The sequence below is a fragment of the Panthera onca genome, chromosome C1 (assembly GCF_046562875.1).
Source record: "Panthera onca isolate mPanOnc1 chromosome C1, mPanOnc1 haplotype 2, whole genome shotgun sequence".
In the NCBI taxonomy this organism is placed as follows: Eukaryota; Metazoa; Chordata; class Mammalia; order Carnivora; family Felidae; genus Panthera; species Panthera onca.
The window spans coordinates 2,449,377-2,466,964 of record NC_138346.1 but is presented as its reverse complement, the minus strand read 5'-3'; the positions used below and the strand labels follow the sequence as shown (position 1 = coordinate 2,466,964).

The following is a 17,588-nucleotide window of genomic DNA, read 5'->3' as shown; positions in this document are numbered from 1 at the left end:
CAGGGGGCATGGGCGCTGCAGAAAATAAGTGACCCATTTACTCAGCGGAAACAGCTCAGAGGCTACAGGGTGCCCCCCTCCCCCGGGACCCGTAAGTCACGTGTGCTTTACAGAACCATAATACTCTGCTCAGCAGCCACGGAAAACGATGTGCACGGGCACCTCTTGTGTGGCCCACGGGGAGCTGTGTGGTCAGGCTGGGAACAGCCCCCGGGGCGGGCTGAGCATTGGTGACGGGGCCTGCTGCAGGACCAGCTCAGGGAGGGACGCGCTCACACGGGAGCCCCCGCTTTGCGCCCTCTCAACACTGTCCTATGCGCGGGCCCCGCACCCGGTTCCGAGCACAGGCGGCACCCCCTCGGGGGTCTCCATGCCCCCATCCTGAGACTCCATCACCACGGTGCCAGGGCAAGGGAGGCAGGCGGCTGGTGCCACAGGAGCCGGCAATGCCAGGGACGCATAGGCCCTCCGCCAGTTTTCTCCAGCAGGCCCGAGGGGACAGCAGCTCTGCCCGAGGACGTGTGATGCCGGGATCAAACGTATTGACTTCGTGAAAGTTCCCCCGTTGAGTGAACAAAAGGGAAGGACGGGGAAGTGGGTGCAGGGCGAGACCGTAGCGTCATCTGAGAAGCTCATGGCCAGCTCCTGCCTGCACTCAGACGACCTTCCTGAGGAGATGGGCGCCCAGAGTAACGGTTTCGAAAATCAGTGATGTTTTAAATACTATGCAACAGACTGTGTCGAGATTCTGGAAGGTGTGTCTGCCTAACTCATGAGCCAGGACTTCCAAATGAGCCGCACTGGGTCGGGTGCCCTGTCCAACCTGCAACAGACCAGTGGGTTCAACGCCAAGGAGAGGATCCCACTGCTACCGTTTCAGGTTCTGCACTGCAACTCATCTTCCAGAAACTTCCACGTATGCAACCACAGCGGAGCATCAAGGAGGAATCTGCACCGCTGTCTGAGAAAGCTACGCGAATGCCGTCCCCTCTCGCACGCCCACGCCTTGTGGGGACACAGACTCGTGCAGGAGCAGGTCTGAGACTGCCTGACCCACTAAGACAGGCGTCGCTGCTATTTTCAAATTAATAAGCAGTTTTGAAAATCCCGCTTGAATCTCTCGTATGGTCGGGGTGATGACACAACTCGTACACAAAAGTTCTCGGGGTTCTTCAAAGTTGTTGGGAGTGTAAGGTGCTCCCGAGACCGAAGCTTCGAGAGCCGCTGTGCTATCACGCACTTTCACCAAGGCCGGAGGTGCTCCCGTCGATGAGTGGGGACCCACGGGACAGGGTCCACCCTCGCCCCTGGACAGGAGCCACCCTCCCCCAGTCACCGCCTCCTTGTCTAGAGGTACCCACCGGGGGCCGTCCTCCCACCCCCACCCTGGAAAGCCTCTGGCAGCCTTCCTCCAGGCCGGTTTCTGCAGGGTCCCCACTGACCTTCAGCTCCCCCGTGGCCACCTTGAAGACCAGTTCCACCACGCAGCCCACGGCCAGGCGGGCCGCGCCGGACGAGTGCACCTCGTTCCATATGGTGTCGCTGTCCACCTGTGGAGACAAGGGCCCTGCAGTGAGGCGTGTCTCGGCCTGTCACCCCCGCCCCCCGACTCTTGTGGGGGCCGTGCAGCTGGGGGCTTGTGGAGTCTGGGGGCTTTCCCTGCAAAATCCCAGTACGGGGCTGCTCGCTTCTCTTTTACTGATTATAGGACACACCCAGCTCACATTCGGCCTCACCTTTTTTTTTTTTTTTAAGATACGCCAGAAAATACCAAACGGGAAAAGAACCATAAACGCAGCAGGAATGGGACGTGCGCACCTCTACCCCTACCCGAGGTGCCCCTGCTTTCCTCCAGTGCCCCGATGTACGCGAGGCTCAGACAGGGGCGTCTCACGCACCGAGCTCTGTTCCTGTTTGCTTTCATGGCAGGTGAGCGATGCTAACAGCAAAACGAAACCTAAGAAGAACTGGTCCCTCCAGAGTCTGACTTTACTTTGTGCTGAAGAGAATGAGCCACTCCGCGTGTCTGACGGGAGCGTGGGGTGGGAAGGGAGGAGCCAGCCCGTGAGGGACCTCCTGGAGGGTCGCGCACCCCGCACGGGGAAAACGTGGTCAGGTAATTCCCATCTGCGTCCTGGCTTGTTTGTTTACGGAGACACACGTCCAATGTGTCTGGCTGATGTGGGCATTGAAGACGACAAGAAATTGGAGCGGCCAGTTCCGGAAGTCACCTTGTGGGGGCCTGGGTGGGATCGGAGCCCCAAAATGGAGCACACAGCCCCCCTCCCCACCGGGTGCCAGGCCAAGGTGAAGGTTCGGAGGAGCAGTGCAGTCACAAGCCCGTTACCTGCAGCGTGGTGCCTGCGAAGTCCATTTGAGAGCGACCCCTCCCCCCCAACAAATCAGCCCCTCCGAGCGCTGAACGCTCTGGGACTCCAGAGACCGAGGCCACCCACACAGCGACACGCAGAGGTGACACAGCCCCGTCGGGGCCTGCCCAGGTCCGTCCGGGCGCAGCCGGGCTCCTGCCCGCCTGGCCAAGACACCGACCGTTATGCAGGGGTTGCATTTCCCGCAATGAACTCGTGAAGCTTCGTCTTCAAAGCAAGACGACTGAAAATACATTCATGAGGGGTTCAAGCCATTTCCGCAGGACGGCTATTCTCTGCAGTGAGCAAACCTCTGTGTTCTTTAAACAGTTTCCAAATGTCAAAAGAATGCTCTGCACTTTGCCGACTCTGCACGGCATTAATATTCGACTTTCAAAGAGCGGCTTCTGTTGTAAACGATACCATCCCGCTAGTCACGGAAGCAGCTTTTCAAAAGAGCTGGCCCGGGCCGACCTACGTCAGCTGCAGAACCGATTCATCACAGTCGAAGGGGATGGTCCTCGGGCGAGTGGCAGGGGCATCCCACCACCGCTGCTGAGCCTCCCAGGAGGGAGGACGAGGGTGTCCAGGGCAGGCTGGCGCGGATGCTGCCCCCGAGGACCAAAGGCAGTTACGCAAAACCACTCAGGTTACTTCTCCTCAAAACGTGAGGATTTTGGGTTCTGAGCCCAGGGAACCAGCCTGGTGCACGCTCTGACGGGTCTCTGTGTGTGACCCCGGGGCGGAAGCCCTGTGATGTCTTGTCCAGAGGGAAGGACGGAGTCCCAGGCTGCCACTGCTGGGCCAGCCTGGGATGGCTGCCTTCCGGCCCTGAGTTCCAGGGGCAAGAGCCCCGGCGAGGGCGGGGCAGGAGGGCCATTGCCACTGCAGGAGCTCGAACAAGGAACCAAAGTGCAAATGGGCTGCTACGTTTCTTCCAGCAGAGGAAAACTTGCAGGACACTTCCTGCAGAGATTCAGAAGGGATGTACCGGAGGCGGCCGGTGCCGGGCACACCACGGCCCTTGGGGAGCCACGTTGCTCAGGGAGCCCAGGCCAGCGAGGAGGCCACAGGGCCAGCAGGGAGGGGGATTCACCCACACCACGTCCCCTTAAGGGGAAGATGGAAAAGATCGGGAGGTGAGCAAAGCAGCAGATCCTTTCATTTGGTTTGAAAGAAGCTTCCACTGACTTCAAACTCTCTTTTCAGCACAGTTAAGGGAAAAGGGGTCTGCAAACAACCTGAAAACACCATCCCACACCCTAAATGTTAATTCAGAATAACTTTCAGGAAAACCGGAGAGGCCCCTCCTCACCTGCGTCAGCACCCAGAACACGCACACTCCCACCCACACTTAGGTTCCCGGGGTCTGCTTGGCTTTCCCAAGACCCCACCAGTGACGCCGAGCCCACACACGCAAAGTGCTTCTCCACCATCCTGGGAGCAGGGATTATGGAGAGGCCTCGAAAGACAGCCATCCCCGAAAGACCCTACGGTTCACGCCTTCTACCAGTGAGTCCCCAGGCTTCCTCTACCCAGTTCGGCGCTCTCATGCCCGGATGTGAAGGTGGGTGCTGCTTGGTCTGCAGGGGCTCAGATCTGGATGCACCCTCGGCGGGGGCTGCCTGGCTCCAGGCCCCAGGCCCGACTTGAGCTCTCTCTCCCTTTTGCAAATTACAAATCCTGCCTCGCACGGCGCGCTGGCTGCAGGGCAGCCGAATCCAAGCCTTTTCAAGTCTGGCCAAAAATTTGCCCCGAATTAAGAGATTGCAGCCTACTTACAATATAAAATAAAATAACTCTAGGGGGCTTGGTGGTGGTATGAGTAAATGCCGTTTATTCTCTTTCTGACGGGATAATTTTCAAAGCAGCGAGTTTTGTAAAGACTCAGGAAGAAAACAATTTTGTTTCATTTCCATAACAGAATCCAGACCTGGGGCTTCACCCTGCGATCTGTAATTAGGCTCACACTCTGCCCCTGCGCGGCCTCCGCCGAAGCGGCTTTGTTGTCCGCGGTGTCCTGCCGGCCCCTTCCCTCCGCGGCCGACTGCGCTATTTCACGGGCTACGCGGCCTCGATGGCCAGCAGCCCCGGGCCCCGCTCTCGCCCCCCCAACCCTCTGTCATCCAGGGCGACAGGAGCCGGGGGCTGGGATGGGGGCCTCTCCCCGTTAACAAGAAGTTCTGGCCGTGGACACCTGACCTTCACCGCGCCGCGGGCAGGGTGGACGTCCAGACCAGAAATCGTAAAAGACGCTGGCTCTCCTGAGCAGGTCGGCCTGAGGGCGTTATCGCTCACAGAAAAGCAGCAGCCCCCCCACCCCCTCAACACAACGGCCTTCAGAGGTTCCCCGGGGCCCCCGGCTGGCGGTCGGACACAGCGATCGCACACACCCCTGTTCCACCGCAACCCGAGCCGAGACGCGCAGGCTGTTCCTCCGCGGGCTGGGAGGCGAGACCGACCTGTTCCCCATGGCGCGCCTGCGTGCCAGACGGCCTCCCCGGAGGCAGGTGCCCGACTCCAGCTACAAATGCTCCCAGGCCCCGGGCCTTTGAAGCCACACGTGTGTGGGGGGTGGGGGAGGGCCCGGTGGGGGGGGCGGCCCCACCCGCCAGACCCTGTTTACGGAAAACACCTGGCAGCAATTATCCACTCTGCGGAAAACAGGGCAGCGGTTTCTGCGGCCACTGGGGCCCGAGAACAAGCAGGACATTATTTACACATTAAAGAAGTACTTACCCCGACACCACCGCAGGGCAGCCTGACAAACACCGAGGTTAGCGAGCCTGCGGGGAGAAGGACAGTCAAGGTCAGGAGGGCAAGGTCACAGGCGCCCCGCCTACAGGGAGTGCAGCGCGGGCTCCGGGAACGGGGTGCCCAGGGGCGCTGGCACTTGAGGAAGGCGCACAACACAGCCACACTCCGAGGGGCCCGCTGGCGTCACAGGTACCTCGGCATCACCGTGTGGCTGCTGGGGGACAGTCCCCGTGGACAGACCTCCCCCTCCCCCTCCCCGAGGCAACGGTCACCCCTCTGGGGGTCTGCACCGAGAGGCGGGCTCTCCTTCCAGCCTGAGCTGGCGCACCGTGCACAGGATGAGCCGAAAGGCGGTGTCCCAAGAACTTCTCGCTGTTTAGCAACCTGACCCGGCCCCTCAGGGAGCCTCCCCGCCGGCCCTCATCCTCCCGGGTTCGTGGCTCCGGCAGCACCACCCGCCCCCTGGCTACAAACAAGGGAGAGAGAAGGGCCCGGAATCACGCAGAGCATCCCGGGGGGATGGGAATACGACACTCCCTCCCCACTTATAAACACGGACACAGCTAGGAAACCACACGGAGCGGAGCTGGCCACCCGGAAGGCCCTCCCCGGCCAGCGGCACCGGGGCAAGTCCCCTCTCCCACGGGGCTCGGGCCTGAGCCCTGGTGGCAAAGACCGGGACTGTCTTCCTCAGGGTGATCCAGCGCTGGCTGGCAACCAGCCTACGACTCACCTGTCACAAAGGACAGAGAGCACCTGCCCCCCTAGGGCTCCATGTGGCCGCGTGCCTGGGGAGGTGGCCCAGGAGACCCGCTCTGTGCCGCCCGCTGCTCCCGTAGGCACCCTGCCCCCGTGGCCCCTAGGCCTCCCCTGGCGGGTTCCTTAGGCCAGCTTCGGACTCCTCTTTTTTTTTGAGAGAGGGAGGGAGAGGGGGAGAGAGAGAGAGAGAGTGAGAGAGAGACTGAGAGAGGAAGAGAGGAGAGGACGAGAGAGAATCTCAAGCAGACTCCGTGCCCAGCACAGAGCCCGACATGCGGCTCATACTTAGGAACCGTGAGCTCCCGACCTGAGCAGAAACCCCGAGTCGGACACTTAACTGAGCCGACCAGGCACCCCTGGCCTCCTGTTTGGACGTGGCAGGGCTGTGCCCACTGCGGGGAGCCCCTCCCCCCTTCTGCCGGCCCCAGAACACTGGCTCCTGCTCTAGATGCCCGTGAGCCATACCACTGGGACCACAGGCCCGGGCCGGACTCTGGCCCCGCCCGTGCCCACCTCATCCTGACTCCCGGCGTGGACCACACTAGGCACCGAGCCACCGGGGGCCACGTCACGGGCCAGCCCCGGCCTGCACCCTCCTGCTGCTCACGTGACACACGACACTCACGTTCACCCGGGGCCATGGCGCACCCTACATCCACCCGTCCCCTCCCACCTCTGAAATGCCTGGACGCGGGGTCCCGACCTCAGACCGGCCTCTCCCTGCACCCTGCCTCGTGCCACGTCTTGCTGACTGCCACGGCCTGGATCCGCGGCTCCCGCTGCCACATACTCTGATAGTTTGCCCTGTGAGGGTGGGGACACGTCTGCCTGCCTTCCCTCGTGCCCGCGGCCGGCCCACAGCCAGGAACACACAGATGTGTGAGTGGGTGGGGGGCCAAGGCAGGACGTGCAGGGCAGGGGAGGGTGGCTCCTGAGGGGCTTACCCGGCCTGCACCGTGAGGGAGCCTCTGCAGGGAGCCGCCGCAGGGAGCAGGTGGGCTGGGGGAGCGGGCCCGGGGAAGCAGAGGGCACGGACGCCGGGCCTCTTGCTGTCCTGCTTTGCCCCGTGTCCGGGAAGAGGCCCACCTAATGGCCTAGGTCATCGACTGAGTCCTGGGACCGGTGCGGAGTCCTCGATAGGCCCTGGGGCTTCATGACGGGCTCTCTGCCCACCATGGATGATTCTAACACAGGAACACGGCGTGGGGGATTTAAAGAGCTTCCTCCCGGATAATCCACAGGCCCGTGTGTATGCATTCGGACAGATCTGTGTGCCTAAGTCCAAGTGGAAGGAGGCTCTGCTAAGAGACTAGATTTCTCTTTTTGAAATCAGAGCCAATACTGTCTACGTTAAAAGCATAAATCACCTAAATATTTTGACTTTGCTCATTAGCCAGCAACCAAAGACCGAAATAGAAAGAAAAGGTACGATCCTCATGCATTCCTGGGTGGGCGCTAAGCATGTGCTTCTGGACAGGAAAGCGGTTCCGGAAACAGCTCCCGAGGAACCGTGGCCAGCTCTCAGCACAGCTCATTTTCACTTGTCCCCAGCCACCTCCTCGCCTGTGGCTCACTCGGGCCTCCCGTGGTCCGGGGCCACCATCACCTCGGCGAGGCCACAAACGTCCGGGCGGAGCGGGCGCGGGTGTGTGAAGGGCCACCTTGCTTTTCCAATCAGCGCAGCTGCTGAGAGGTGGGCTGGTGGGCCCACGGGCGTGGGGAAGGCACCGCTGCTCCCCACACGGGGTCTCACCCCTCCCGAGCGCTGCCAGGCGCCACGCGGCCATCCGACCAGGCTCCCTTTCCAGGTGCCGGCCGTCAGAAGGCACGGAGGGCCGAGACCCACACCCCTCAGCTGCGCGTCGGCCGAGCCGAGCGGCCCTGCACCTCAGCGCCCACGCGGGTCTTCTCGCACACGGCTTAGAAGACTCGCTTTGAAGAGGGAGGAAACTCACATGGTGGTGTTCACGTGCCCGATTAGGGTTCTGTTAGCAACAAGATAACGGCCAACTGTACTAGGTGTGGAACAGTCAGACTGACGACAGGACGCCTGGTTACCAGCACAATCACCGGGACTCTCAAAACGGATCCCGAGCGGAGAGAAGGTAGCCGGTTAGGTGTCCCTGGAGCGATGGGAATGGGTTTCGAAACAGCGTGTAGCAGGGAAGCAAAAGGAAGCGACGATTTAGGGCCTCGCCGGCGTGACCCACGCACACACGCTCACGCACTGCCGACACAGGCTCTGCCACCACAAAAGACACACGGAGCTCACTCGGACGGCTGCATCGCGGCGGGGGAGGAGCAGGTGTGAGGACGACGCAAACAGGAGGGGGGCTTCGGGGGCCTGAGTGAGGAGGGGCAACCCCACACGGACCCGGGCCCAGGAGGCACCGCTGCAGGGCCAGCCACTAGGAGAGCTCCAGGCCCTCCTCCCTGAAGACCCCGCATATGCCGCGTCTCTCCTTCACCATCTGTCCTAAACCGAGTGTGAAACTAGCCCCCAGACCTGGCCGGTTCCCCTGCCGGAGCGTCCGGGCCCGCCTCTCCCCGTGACCCGCCTCTCCCCGCCCACCTTCGCGGTCAGAAGACAACACACAAGTGCAAAAGGCCCCTTGGTGGCGGCTCAGCTGACACGGGCCTCTGGCTGCAGGCAAGGGAGCAGGGGCTGAGCTGGGACGAGCCCCCTGCTAAGAGCGGGGACAGCCGCGGGGGCCATTCAGTGGGCTCGCCTGGGACAGAGTAGACACTGCCGTCCGCTGTGGGGCCGTCCAGCCGGCCCCAGGGACCGTGAGGTTGGGGGCTTACTGGTGCTGTGCCTCGGTGGCACCGACGGGGCCCACAGGATCCCCTCCCGTACTGGACATGTTCCAGGCAGCCGAGGTGCCGCCCTGGAAGGAGCGGCATTTCCCGCAGGGTCCTGGAGGCCGCCCTGCCTGTCGCGCCGCACTGGCCTTTTTTCATGCAGCCTCCTTGCTCAGCTCGTCCCTGAGGCCACTGGCCACCTCCCCACCATCTGCATCCTGGAAGGCTCCTTTCTGAAGCTCCCCTCTCTGGACATGCTCTGGACATGCTCCCACCTTTTCTCACCCCGCCGGTCCCCAAGCCCTCCACCAGCAACCTGTCCTCCTGCACCTGCAGTCCTGCCCTTGGAGCTAGCGGCTCAGACCTCCACCCTCTGCCCGAGTCCCACTCCACGACTGCCGGGACCGGGGCCCTGGGCACACTGTAGTCCACACACGAACACCCCGCGACTGAGGGACAGAGCACACAGCACGCCCTTCTCCACAGGGAGCTGGGGAACCTCCCTCCCGTTCTGGCCAACTGTCCCCACACATCTTATGGTGTCACCTCCTACAGCGTACCCTAAACCACGACGGCTGGGCTTTGGAAAATCGACTTGAGTAGCAAAGACAAACCCTGCTGTGTAAACAGAGGACAGAAGTACCTCTGTGGGGTGATAGCTCTTGTGACAGAACAGGCTGGGGTGGGAGGGTCTCTGGGGCACATCTGGCGTCAGCTCTCTTGGGGTTCCCAGGGGGTCTTGGGGAGCAGAGCTCCCGGCAGCCAGGGCACCTGGCCGGGCCGTGGACCAGACCCACCATGTGGCCAGAAGGACAAGCAGCTCTGGTGTCGTTCTGAACCCACCAGGCCCCGGCTCCCCCTCCGGGTGGGAGAAGTGAGCCCCCAGCCAGCACCGGCAGCAAGGTCTGGGGAGCATGGCAGGAGGGAGCCCAACAAGACGCTGGCACAAGCCCTCAGCCACACTGCTCCAGGGTGTTCTGGATGCTTCCACGTGGGGAGCAAATCCCATTGGGGGCTGGTTTCTGTGACTGGACTCACACAACGGGACCCTGACGCCCAGGGGGGCGGTGTTACAAGCGGGGCTCGAGGCAGTCAGGTCACGAGGGTTGCGCGTTGGTGGGCGTGGTCAGTGCCTTCGGAAAACCCTGCCAGGCTCCCTCCCCTCGGGCCCCAGGGAGGAGGCAGGGAGACCTGTGATTTGAAAGAGCCTGTGACCCCGTGTGGCATCTCGATCCCAGCCCTCCCGCTGCCGGCCTGTAAGCGACAGACTCTGGCCTCTGTCTGTGGTGCCTGGTTACAGCAGCCGGAGCGGACAAGGCAGCGGGCTCTCCCACCCGCGGCCTGGTGGCCCCTCGACCTCGCTCTGCACGTCGTCCTGGAGAAAGGGTGTCTGCAAAGGCCTCCGCTCAGCTCCTCCTCGCCCCTCCTGGCTCGGCCACGGCTGCAGGTGGGGAAGGTCTCTGCCCGGAACCGGCGAGGCGGCACCCGTCGTGGGGCGCTCGCCCTGGAATCTCACGCACCTCCTCATGCCCCCTCCTTCCCACCGTTCCAACACTGTCCCTGCCACCCCTCAGAGGGTCCGGGCAGCCGTGGCTCGCCCGTGATTGCTTTATGATGCTCTCCTCCCTTTTTCTCACTTTCCCCGGAAGCTTCTGCACGGCAGGAACGCTCCCTGGATTTTCTCATTCTTCCCCCTGTTGTCCAGGTCCTGCCCCTGTTCTGCCCTGCTTCCTAGGGGATGGAGCCCACCTCCCCTCCAGCCTGGGACTCTCTACTGTCTGATGTGGCTTGAGTGTTCTGGGTCTCCTCCATGCTGGCTGCACTTGTCCACGTTACGTGGACGTGGTAGCTCTCTTTATGGGTAACGACAGCTTCAGTTTTCTTCACAGTGTCCCCGATCTGTCCCAGAAATCTGTCCTCTGAGCTGCCCTGTTTCAGGATCTTTCTCCCGCGAAGCGCTTCCCTGGCGGGGGGGTGGGGTGGGGGTGGGGGATAATCCTTGGTCATCTATTCATAAGACTGAGGACCTAAGAGCCACTGGGAGCTCCGGGCACATGGTGGGCTCACGAACTGGTGGCTCCCCGTTGGGATCCCGTCAGCTTCCGTGCGGCCGGTCATTCTCTGAGGAGGTGTCGGCAATGTTTGCCTGGGGCAGGGGAGGCCTCTCAGAACCTCTGGCCAGCCCCGGATGTGACTCCTCCCCGCCCTCTGTCCCGGGCCCAGGTCTCTGCAGTGGCTGTGCCGAGCCCCCCAAGTTGGGGGTGTCCACCCCCAGCCCTAGCTCGGGAGGGCACTTTCTGGCACCTGCCGTCCCCCTGCCGTCCAGCCCCCAGGCTCTCCTGTGCTGCTGGCTCCTATGTCCCCAGAACAAGGGTTCACATCGTCCAAAAGCCTTGTTACCACAGGGCAATGGGGCTCAGGGAGTAATATGACTGGCCGCCCTAGGACAGGACCCCGATGTCCTCCTGGCCACTAGCTCCACCCCCTCCAAAGACTAAAGCGCTTCATTCGTGTCAGCCACCTCAACGCCTACAGCATTTCTAGCACAGAAGACGGCTCCCCGAGGGAGGAAACGACTGCACCGTGAAGCAGGGCACACACCCACGCGCGCACCGAGGGAGTGACCGGCCACACCGTGGTGGGATCGCCCAGCACAGCCTGAGCAGAGCCTTTGGTGACAGGGGGGAGGAGGCCACCCCTCGTGTCCCTCCAGGTTCAAGGTGGTTGGGAGGCTGGGGTCAAGGTGCCCCGGACAGGTCATGACGGGGGTGGGGTCTGCGCCCAGGAGCCCGAGGGCCCGGAGGCTCCGGACCTGCCTGTGCTGGAGGTCCCTGCTCAGACCCCCCCCACCTCCTGGGGCGTTGACGCGGGAGACGCCGGTCAGCAAGTCCCTTCGCTCAGGCCCACCAGCGCGGAAGCCCCCCACCCCGCGGGGAGCCCGCGTGGGGCTGCCCCTGCCTCCCGGACTCCGGGCTCACTGCCGGAGAGGGCTGGCAGCAGGTCCGCGGCTGGAGTATCCCCCGATCCGCCACCAGCGTCTACGCCCTGCCACGGAACGTTCCGCAAGACCGGCGGTTCTCGCCCGCCGTGGCTGCAGCACCCCCGGCCCAGGCACGAAACCAGCAGCCTCCGCCCGCCCTCCCCTCAGTACCTGGTGCAGGCCCTGCGCGCAGGCGCGGGACACGCCCGGTGGGCGGCGCTCAAGGGGCGGGGCCAGCGAGCGCGGGCGGTAAAGGTAAAGAAGGCCTTGAAATACCTAGAAGTTTCTTACTGTCCAGTTTCTGCCTGTTGAGGGGGTTCGTGCCATAGAGCAGGGCGTGCGCCTCCGAATGCACCGTCTGCAGCTCCTCCAGGGTGGCCTTCCGTCCGCGGATGCACTGCGGGGACAGAAGGAACAGGTGCGCACGTCTCCCTGTGCCTTCAGGGCTTCGTGTCAACAGAAGGCAGTTCCACGAACACCGTCACCCCGGAGGAAACTGAATTTTATACGTGCACGGGCACACGGTTATTTGGTCCTCGCAAAACAGAAAGTAAACAGCACCCAACACAACGTTTAAAAAATATTTGAAAAATGTTTTGGAGGCTTTATGCGTTAATTATAACTTTGAAAACGTTTAGAAAGATAATTCCAGCCTTCGACGCTTTAACCTTCCCTGTCACCCACATGATTTGGCATCAAATTGCCACTTTGCCTTCTAACTGCTGGGGCCCCTGTCGGGGATGGGGGGCTTGCCACAAGCCTGGGAGCTGCTCCCCTAGCGCCCATGCGGGGGGCGGGGCACGAGGCCCCTGCACGGGAAAGACACCCTTCCTGCCATCCTCGCTGGGCCCTTCGGCTGCCTTCACTCATCACCTGCCTGTCCCTCTGCTTTTCCTTTGGTCTGGAAATTCCTCAAATCAAGACTCCACAGCGATGTCCACGTTTTCCCCCAGAAATTAACATAAAATTCACTGTTCTTTACACGAGCTCCGCTTACTTAAAATTTTAAGAGGAGAGCAGTTTATGGAGCGAGATTAAAGTTCACGTTTCTGAGGGCGACAGTCCCACGGGCATCTACACGACCCTGGGGGCCTTGGTGGGGCTCCCGAGCGCAAGGCAGGCCTGGGGCTGCTCCTGCTGGCTGTGACAGCTTCCTGAGGGACGCCGTGGACGCGGGAGATGAAGGGAGCGGAGCGGGCAGGTGCAGGCCGGCGGCCGCACGTCTGCCAGCCGGGCCTCCCCGCGTGGACGGGGCCGTGAGCCCGCGCCCTTCGCTGCCCAGCAGAGGCCGACGCGGCAGCACAGGGAGGGGAGCCCGACCCTTGGGGCTCCCTCAGTCGTCCACTGGATCGGGGGGCCCTGACCAGGAGGTTCTGGTCTCCAAGTGGCCGGGGACCTTGGGAAGTCCGGGCACTGCCAGTCCCTCTAACCTCTGTTGTCAAGGGCTGACGCCCACCACCCGTGTGCAGCACCTGGGCCCTGCGCTCTGCCCTGGGGGCCCGTGTGGGAGCCTGTGGAGGCAGGGACGCCATATCCCTCGGGGCTGCGTGGAGCAGGTGGTGTACCCTGAGGTCAGTGTCCCCGCACGTCAGGGACACCGGGCTCTGCATCCCGCACGTCACTGTATGTTTCGCACGGGCCTCCTCCCAGCCGTCCTGCTGACTCAGGTCTGACCCCACGTCCGACAGACCCCCTCCTCCCTGGTGTCCACGTCCACAGGTCCAAGGATGCCCCACAGCCGCCGGCCACCAAGTGGCAGCACTCCGCCTCGGGGCAGACGAGGGTCCCATTCTCCCCACGTGTTCTGTCTCATGGTCTTATCCCTACCGTTCCTGTCCAGTCTTCTATCTGAAAAGCCCCCAGAGGCCCCCGACTGAGGGGACCCTCCAGGAGAGGCCAGAGGGTAAAGAGCGGTCACAGGGAGCGGTCCTTTGAAGGAGGAGCAGGGGCCCTGGTCCCATGAGGGACGCCGAACAGGACACCAGGGCATTGGAAGATCTCCTCGGAGGGGTGCCTGCCAGGGCGCTGCTGCCCCCCGGTGGTGCAGCCTCAGGCCAGACCCCAGAGCAGGTGCCGTCCTCCGTCCTGCCCAACCAGGCAGGGTCACGTCCTCCCCAGAGGGCACCGTGGGGCTCTCGTGCCCCTTTCCCCTCCCAAAATCCTGCATCACCAGACGGACTTAAATTCCCAAATATTGTAGCTTCTGAAGGAGAACAGATGGACACACAGAGGGGGTGCTGCTGCCCCCACGGCCCTGACGTGCCTGCTCTAGGGCTCTTGCCTGGGTCACTGTGCAGGGAAGTACGTGCCACCCGCATCCCGTCCTTGCTTTTGCGGGATGGACATAGGTCCCCACTTGATGGGCATATGGGGGGCCGGCTGCCATTGTCCTGCAGTAGGGGGGCACAGGGGAGGCTAGGGGACAGGAGAACGGAGGAAACGGGGGACACGGGGACAGGTCGGGACAGGGGGACAGAGGGGAAAGGGGGGACAGAGGGGGCGGGGATAGAGGGAGCAGGGGGACAGGGATGGAGGGGGATGGGGATAGAGGGACAGAAAGGGCAAGGGGATAGAGGGGACAGAAGTGACAGGGGAACAAGGAAGCAGGACAGAGGCGGGCTCCCCCAAGGGAGGACCTGGGTGTTCAGGAAAGCAGACTGAGCCTCTTCCCGCCCACACACCGGTGCCCGATGCCCTGGCGGGAACGCTCACGGGCGCCCCCAGCCCGTCGCGACCTCTCGCCCTGAGCCCCGCAGCTGCCCTGGGGGCGGCCTTACCTCGCATTTGCCCCGGAGGCCGGTCTCCTGCAGCCGAGACCAGATGCTCTGGATCCGCCCCGCGTGCTCGGGGTGGCTGTTAGTGTTCCCACAGGTACACTGGTGTTTCAGCATCAGCGTGTCGTACACGAGGCCTGGGGACGGGAGCGGAGTTGGCCGTGGTCAGCGGGGCCCTCGGGGGTCTCTGGCAGCAGGCCCGCCGCCCTCCACCCACCCAGAGAGCTGCCCGGCGGGACAACATGCCACTTCCCTGGGAGCGACCGGGCCAGCGTAGCCCCGCGTCCCCTAGGACGATTTGTCTGGAAACTGCAAGTTCACTGGAGGCCGAGTGCGGTTCACAGAAATGGGAACAGGGGCTGTGTGCCGGCTCACCGCACATGCCCAGGGGTCCCCGGGGCGGGGGGTGGCGGGGCAAGTCAGGAAGACAAGAAAAGATGCCCCAGCCTGCTCCCAAGCCTAAGCCGTGTGGCACTCATGTTCCAGGATGGTGCTGTTTTCCCCCAACTAAGACGCTTTAGGCCCGGAATCCAAGTCCGTCTTGTCGGGGAGCAGCCTATCAAGCAGTTCTGAGGACCGTCCAAGGTTTGTGGGGGCTCAAAAAAAAGACTTGTTTCCTACTCTCAGAACCCTCCGGACTGGCTGGGACACGTGTGCGATGACACAGACAGACGGGCAAGCACGTGTGGTGAGAATTAACACAGAATACGGGTAACCAACTGCCTGGTCTGCAGCGTCCTTGGGGGCACAGCGGGGCGCCAGGGAGCCTTGGGGATGGGGTTGCCCTTGAGGAGCGACGTCTGGCCGGCCCCCAGACGGGATGGGGACACTCCCAGACCAGAGCGACTGATGTCACGGCCAGGAAAATCTCATGCAGGTGGACGTATCCTGTGCATCTGGACACGGGGCTGGAGAAAGGGGAGGGCAGGGGCGGGCTGAGCGCACCTGCTCTATGCCCCCCCCCACAGTGGGTGGAGAAGGTTCGGGGCCCACGTGACATCTGCCGGGAGGGGTGTCCTGCTGCCCCTGCCGCAGCACTGTCTGTAGTCCCCCCGTACCTGGTCTCCCAGGGGCACAACCGGAAGGTCAGGCTGGCTGAATGGACCTGCTCGGGCAGGCAGGGGCCTGGGAAGGGGCATGTGTGGCTAACACCCACTCCCGCAGGCAGAGAAAGGTGGAGGCCCCGTGAGACGAGCTGTGCTGTCAGACCCACGGCTACTTCTATGCCCCTGATGCTGGAGAACGGAGGCAGCGTCACCAAACACAGGAACAGGGCTGCAGGATGAGCCCGCTTCTACAGGGCCAAGCTGGACGCCTGGCCTCAGGACGTACTGGTCCCAGTACTGCCTCTCATTCTCTCGTGAGTCAGGCTAACGGGAGTCAGTCCCCTCGTGTTGGAGCATTCCTGGCATTCCTGGGTTATACCAGCAAGACTGCGTGGGGCAGGGAGGACTTCCGGTAAAAAAAAGCAGCTGGCGAAGAACAGGCCTACGGGACCAAGCGCGCTCACCACCCACGCACTAAAGTACGTGTACAAGACCCGTGTACCCGAGAGGGTGCGTTCAGCAGTTCGTAATGGCAACGTATACGTACATACGTGTGCACGCGCGTGCACGTGTGGAATGCGTGTACACAAACAAGACGGACATGGCATCATCCCGACACAACAGTCGGCTAGTCTTTACTGATCCCGTGGCGGGAACTTTCGAGGTGACCCCAGGTCCCTCCCGCTTACAGACAGGAACCTGGAATCCGGAGAGAAACCGCACGAGTCTGCAGAGCCGAGGAGCCAGGACGCTCTGCCGCCACGAGGGCGAGCTAGGACCACGTGCACGGGATGCCGCCAAGGCCGGGCGTGGAGAATTGCCAAGCCCACGGCGACAGCCGAGTCCCGTCTTTGGAAACCTGTCCGTCCAGTTGTGCACAGAAACAGATCTGGAGGACTTAAACCCGATCCTGAGGGTGGCTACCTCTGGGGGGTGGGATTCCAGGCAACTGTCAATTTCTCGGTGTTTCTCTCCTGTTTCTTTTCGGTGAGCTCGTCCTATTTTATACATTTTCAAAAAGCAGTAAGGCAGATGAGGCCACTGGCCAGGCCACTGCAGGGGACACACAGGCACAAAGGCGCCCCGGGGGCCTCCCTGGCCCCCACGGTGGGCACATTTCCAGCATGGTTACAGGGACTGGGGTCTCTGGGGTCTTTTAGGGACGTGCCCATCTTAGTCACCTGCTGACTCTATTTGTGACCCTCTGCAGTTTCCTGGTTTCTTTCTGAAAAGCAATGATTTGGCCTCTGGATAAGTACTAATGAAATTTTCCTCTGAAAATAAAAAGTATCCTTTTAACAAGGAGAATTTGGGTACATTCAGACTTTCCATGTTACAGCCTGCGGACAGGACGTTTTAGAGGTCTGTCTGAAGGACAAAACCGTTGTGTTTTTAGGGATTGTGCTCTTTGTCCGTCACCAGAAAGAACCAGCAGCCGAGAAGGATGTGAAGAGCCATCCTGGCCGCCCTCTGTCCCGGGCCGGGCATGGCTGGGCAGCGTGGACGCCCGGGGTGCAGCCCGTTGCCTGACTTGGGAGGGCCCGACTCAGAGCCCAGAGCCTCTGGCCCGGGTAGGCGCCTGCCCGGCCACACAGTCCTCGTCCCTGCCTGCAGGGGGCGGTGCTGGTCAAGCAGAAACAGTCCTGCTGGCAGGTGTCACCGTGCTCCCGCAGGGGTGGGGCAGGGAGGACAACTGGCGAGACCGGGAGGCTGCCTGAGCTGTCCCAACTGTACTCGCAAGCTACCTGGGCCTCACAGCCGAGGCCCCACCTGAAGCTTCGGTTCACAGAAGGGCGGGCGAGAAAGCACGAGGTCGCGGTCTCTGCTGACCGTGGATGGGAAGCTACCCGGCCTGCCGGCCACGGTGGCCTGTGGGTGGGCGGTCTCTGGAGGAAACAGGTTCTCCAGCAAAGGGGAGATGGGCTTTGGCACCCAGGAGAGACCGCAGCATCAGAGAAAGGGGTGGGGAGCCTCAGTGACCAACCCATCCAGTCCCCCAGCCAGGGCTCTGCCCAGGCGCAGATCAGACCAGGTCAGGGGTATCCCCTCGCCCTCCGGACAGCGCAGCCCGGGGCGGGCCTCCTGCGTCTGCTCCGGCTGC

The 17,588-nt window shown here is 62.5% G+C and overlaps 1 protein-coding gene across 7 annotated transcripts in view; it reads right to left on the bottom strand.

Moving 5' to 3' along the window:
* HDAC4 (histone deacetylase 4) overlaps nt 1-17,588 on the bottom strand; it is a 288,638-nt gene that overhangs the window by 34,462 nt on the left and 236,588 nt on the right. For 6 of the 7 annotated variants that reach the window (XR_009607488.3, XM_060624337.3, XM_060624334.3 and 3 more), the window contains 4 exons: nt 14,445-14,578; nt 11,944-12,064; nt 5,109-5,155; nt 1,443-1,550 (listed from right to left, as the gene is read on the bottom strand). Coding sequence is in view for 6 of the 7 variants with exons in the window: in XM_060624337.3 (XP_060480320.1) it covers nt 1,443-1,550; nt 5,109-5,155; nt 11,944-12,064; nt 14,445-14,578 (410 nt within the window). In the remaining variant the exon portion in view is untranslated. The remainder of the gene's footprint in view (nt 1-1,442; nt 1,551-5,108; nt 5,156-11,943; nt 12,065-14,444; nt 14,579-17,588) is intronic. The other variant, XM_060624335.3, reaches the window with a different exon arrangement.